The sequence below is a fragment of the Selaginella moellendorffii genome, unplaced genomic scaffold (assembly GCF_000143415.4).
Source record: "Selaginella moellendorffii unplaced genomic scaffold, v1.0 SELMOscaffold_16, whole genome shotgun sequence".
NCBI classification, from domain to species: Eukaryota; Viridiplantae; Streptophyta; class Lycopodiopsida; order Selaginellales; family Selaginellaceae; genus Selaginella; species Selaginella moellendorffii.
In genome coordinates this window covers 1,406,425-1,409,982 of record NW_003314277.1, presented here as the reverse complement: position 1 = coordinate 1,409,982, position 3,558 = coordinate 1,406,425, and the positions used below count along the sequence as shown (strand labels likewise).

The 3,558-nt window shown below is 46.0% G+C and overlaps 1 protein-coding gene and 1 long non-coding RNA gene across 2 annotated transcripts; one reads left to right on the top strand and one right to left on the bottom strand.

Moving 5' to 3' along the window:
• Positions 1-458: 458 nt before the first annotated feature.
• LOC112346632 lies at positions 459-1,261 on the top strand. The gene is made up of 2 exons (XR_002992526.1): positions 459-728; positions 780-1,261. It is a non-coding gene; the product is annotated as an uncharacterized LOC112346632 (long non-coding RNA).
• An 809-nt stretch (positions 1,262-2,070) lies between these two features.
• Positions 2,071-3,558, bottom strand: LOC9642522. The gene is made up of 5 exons (XM_002971037.1): positions 3,242-3,558; positions 2,710-3,194; positions 2,461-2,648; positions 2,289-2,408; positions 2,071-2,229 (listed from the first exon to the last, which is right to left on the bottom strand). Exons 1-5 carry the CDS (start codon positions 3,556-3,558, stop codon positions 2,071-2,073), a joined length of 1,269 nt encoding a protein of 422 aa, XP_002971083.1.

The following is a 3,558-nucleotide window of genomic DNA, read 5'->3' as shown; positions in this document are numbered from 1 at the left end:
ACATGTTTATAATTTATAAGTACAAGTATAATATTTTTGAATATCAACCATTAGATGGTAAAATAAATTAGAATATACTAGGAAATGCTTAGTATAAATTATAAATACAAGATTAGTCTAAATGAATAATAAGTATTAAATGATAGAATGTCCTAGAATATCCAAGTAATTCTAAGTATATCCTTATTAATTAAAGCTTATAGTTTTCACCTTATCTATAATAATAAGAACGAAGAACCCACACCCCCGCAGCCGTCCGATCCCAGGCCCGGGGCAGCCTCGGAAGCCATGGTTCTCGGCAAGGGGAGGCCAGCCCAGGCTCGGGCCAGGGCCGGTGGCCATGGTTAGCGGGAATATCAGCTCAATGTTGTGGCGGCCAATGGGCGGGATGCACGCATGGCCGGGAAGGCAAGAGGGCGTGGTGACAAGTGTTATGCCATGCACTCCTAGGGCTCCATGGCTCACGCGTGGCCGGGAAGGCAAGAGGGCTCCTGTGAGAGGCAAATTGGCTCATCTCCAACTCGATCCCTGTTCGCCACTGCCTCACGAGCTCTTTGGCCACTTCCGCAATTCCAGGTTGCGCTGTTGACGGAAACGCGCTGACAAATGAGAACGGTAAGGCCCGATTAGAGGAGGCCTTGGGTCAGTGGTACAATACTATAGACAGTTTTGTCGACCAACTCATAAAACAAGCGAAGGAGTCTGTACAGAAGAAGTAAACAGTCGAGGTAATCTTATGATTCAAGAATTAAAATGAATTGCTAGCAGATTGTGTACAGTTTGAAAATGCAAGAGGAGTTTCCAGCAGAGCTCAGTTACAAACGAGCTAGCTGCCGAACGTTTATGGGCTCAACTACAGACTGATCCCCTTCCAGGATTCCTTTTCCAAGCACGTAATTTGCGGCCTCCGAAGTATGGTATGGATCCCAGAAAAAATGTTCCGTCCTGTTGGAGCAAACCGAGACAGAAGGGATGCATGAGATCAGACCTCTGTATGGGCCACCAGCGCCACAGCAGGCCGTGTCGCTGTTTGCAAATCCTGCAAGGGGGAGGAACATTCAGCTCAGAAACTTCAAAACTTCACAAGCATGGCGAAGCTCCTACCGTAAGTTTGAATATCTTTGTATTCTATGATGTGTAGCAACTGTTGGGAAAGGATGGGAAAGCTGGCATCAATCAGTTTGTTGCGGTAGCCCATGGATAGATGTATGACATTATAGTCAGCATTCCAGAATCAATCCTAAGATAAATTTGTTTAGTATGGTCATGTTAAACTAACAAAATTCACCTACATTGTCTGGAGTTCAGTCAAAGCCTCCAAATGATGGAACTGGCTGAGGAGAAAAGGAGTTGTTTCCAACGCTTCTGTTACGCATACACACATGCATCAGGTCAACTCCAAGTTAAGAAGAAATATTACATTAGTTGGAGAGCTTTCAACCTGCTTAGATCAGGTAATGTTCCAGTAAAAGTGTTATCATTGATGTGTCTGTAAATGAAACAAAAATTGAGTGCAAAGTAGTTACCATATTAGCTATTTACACTTCAAAGAGAAATGAAACAAAACTTGAGTTCAAAGTAGTTACTATATTAGCTATTTACATTTCAAAGAGGGTTGATATCTGCCCCAAACTGCTCGGCAGTGATCCAGCAAATCAATTTTTGTCAAGTCTCCTGAAAATACACTGTTACACGAGATTGTATTCTAGCCATCAATGACTTACATGATGGCCAGCTTGGAAAAGTTTCCAATTTCATCAGGAACTTCTCCAGAGAAGCCATTATTGTCCAGTAACTTGAAGGACAACAGGTCCAAAAACTTCCAAGAAAATGAGAAAGATACATACAAGTGCTTAAGTTCAGGTAAGAAATATATTTATGGTGCGTCCACCTCTTTGTAAACCACCCAGCATTTGCTGGGCAAGTACTCGTAAATTCATATTTAAGACTCAGGTGTTCATACACAATTCCTTGATTGCCAAGGTCATTTATAACTTTCAAAACAACATATTACAAATCATTGGCACAGCAAAAACCAGTATCAGTATCAAGCATTGGGATTGTTGATGTTTATTCGAAGGCACCGTCATCATTGAGTGGTTCCTCGCTCGCAGCCATCTGCTCCGCCAGCTCCGACCAAAGGGTCACCAAATCGTCCCGAGCACAAAGCTTATGTGCAACTTTGAGCTCTGCCTTCTCCAAATACCTCTCGCGCCACCTGCTCCGGACCTGTAGCACACCACACATCACGTTAAAGGAAAATCGAAACCGAGAACAGTTGAGATGACCTTGTCACGGTCCCAAGAAGCAACCTCTCGGCCGACGAGGATCTTGAGGAAGCCTTCATAAAAGAGACGACTCCCTTCGGTCAGGCTTGCATCCTCTGAAAACATGGGGAAATCATGGGCCTGCACAAAGCACACCAGCATAGCAATCGCAACAACAGATTGAAAAGCAAACCTCCCAGATCCTGAAGAGCTTTCCCACCGGATGATAGCCATCGGGGATATTGAGCTTTCGGTCGTCCATATCGACCTTCCACGTAGCATACCGGTTTCGAATCTGTGCTTTTGTGGCACTAGGCGTGAAGTTGGCAACAAAATCACCATTTGGATCCATCTGTTCAGCGGGGATAGCATCCGGAAAGCCTGTTCCAAGCAAAAGCAAAAGCAAGCAAGAAGATGGTAGTTTTATCACAATCCCACTTACCGCTAAGGGAGGGCTCTACAAGAGCTCCATTATTCACGTACACAAATCCGTCAATCTCTAGAATCCCATGGTACCAGCCGTCACCCGACCACAGCATGAGGTAAACAGGGCATCGCTCCTTGTCGTCCTCAGGTATAGCATGCATGGCAGCTTGTAAAATATCCCGAGCCTGGGGTGAAGTCTTGCAATCGACCACCATGCGGAGCACTTGACTCCCATCCTTAAAAACGTAGACCTTGAAATCACCTCTTTCTCTAGCCGGTCTATCGCGGTCGCCATAATCGGTGACAACCAAAAGATCACTCGTCCCTGTGCGACTCCTTGGCTTCGTGAAGTATCGGAAACGGCACAGCACGAGATCCTCCGTGCCCCTGTCCGCTCTGGGATCCCCTTTTGCCTTGAAAGAGTTCAAAACTTCCATTTGATGCAAGGCTGCCACGAGCTTGATTGCGTCAGGCTGCATGTTCATGTTCTTGTTCCTGAAACTGCACGAAAATACTACAGATCCCGACCAAAAACCGAGAATGCTTACCTGTCGTAGGGTGGTGACCCGGCGAATTGCCTGATTAGTCCAAACCTCAACTTAAACTCCATCTCGGTGATCGAACAGGGGGAAACTGCAAAGAGCCGCTTGGTGTGTTCCTCGTATTTGCTCTGTACTCCAGCCTCAAGGTACTTCACGAAATCAAGGAGGTCCTGCTCGCCTAATCTACGCTTCTTTTGCTGCTCCATTTTCTCCAACACATCCTTGCCACAACTCACTTCCACCATATCCCTGAAATCTATCGCCCCCACGGCGGCAGCGCCGTTCGCAAGCTTCTTCTTCCTGCGCTTGCCGTGCGCCGACAT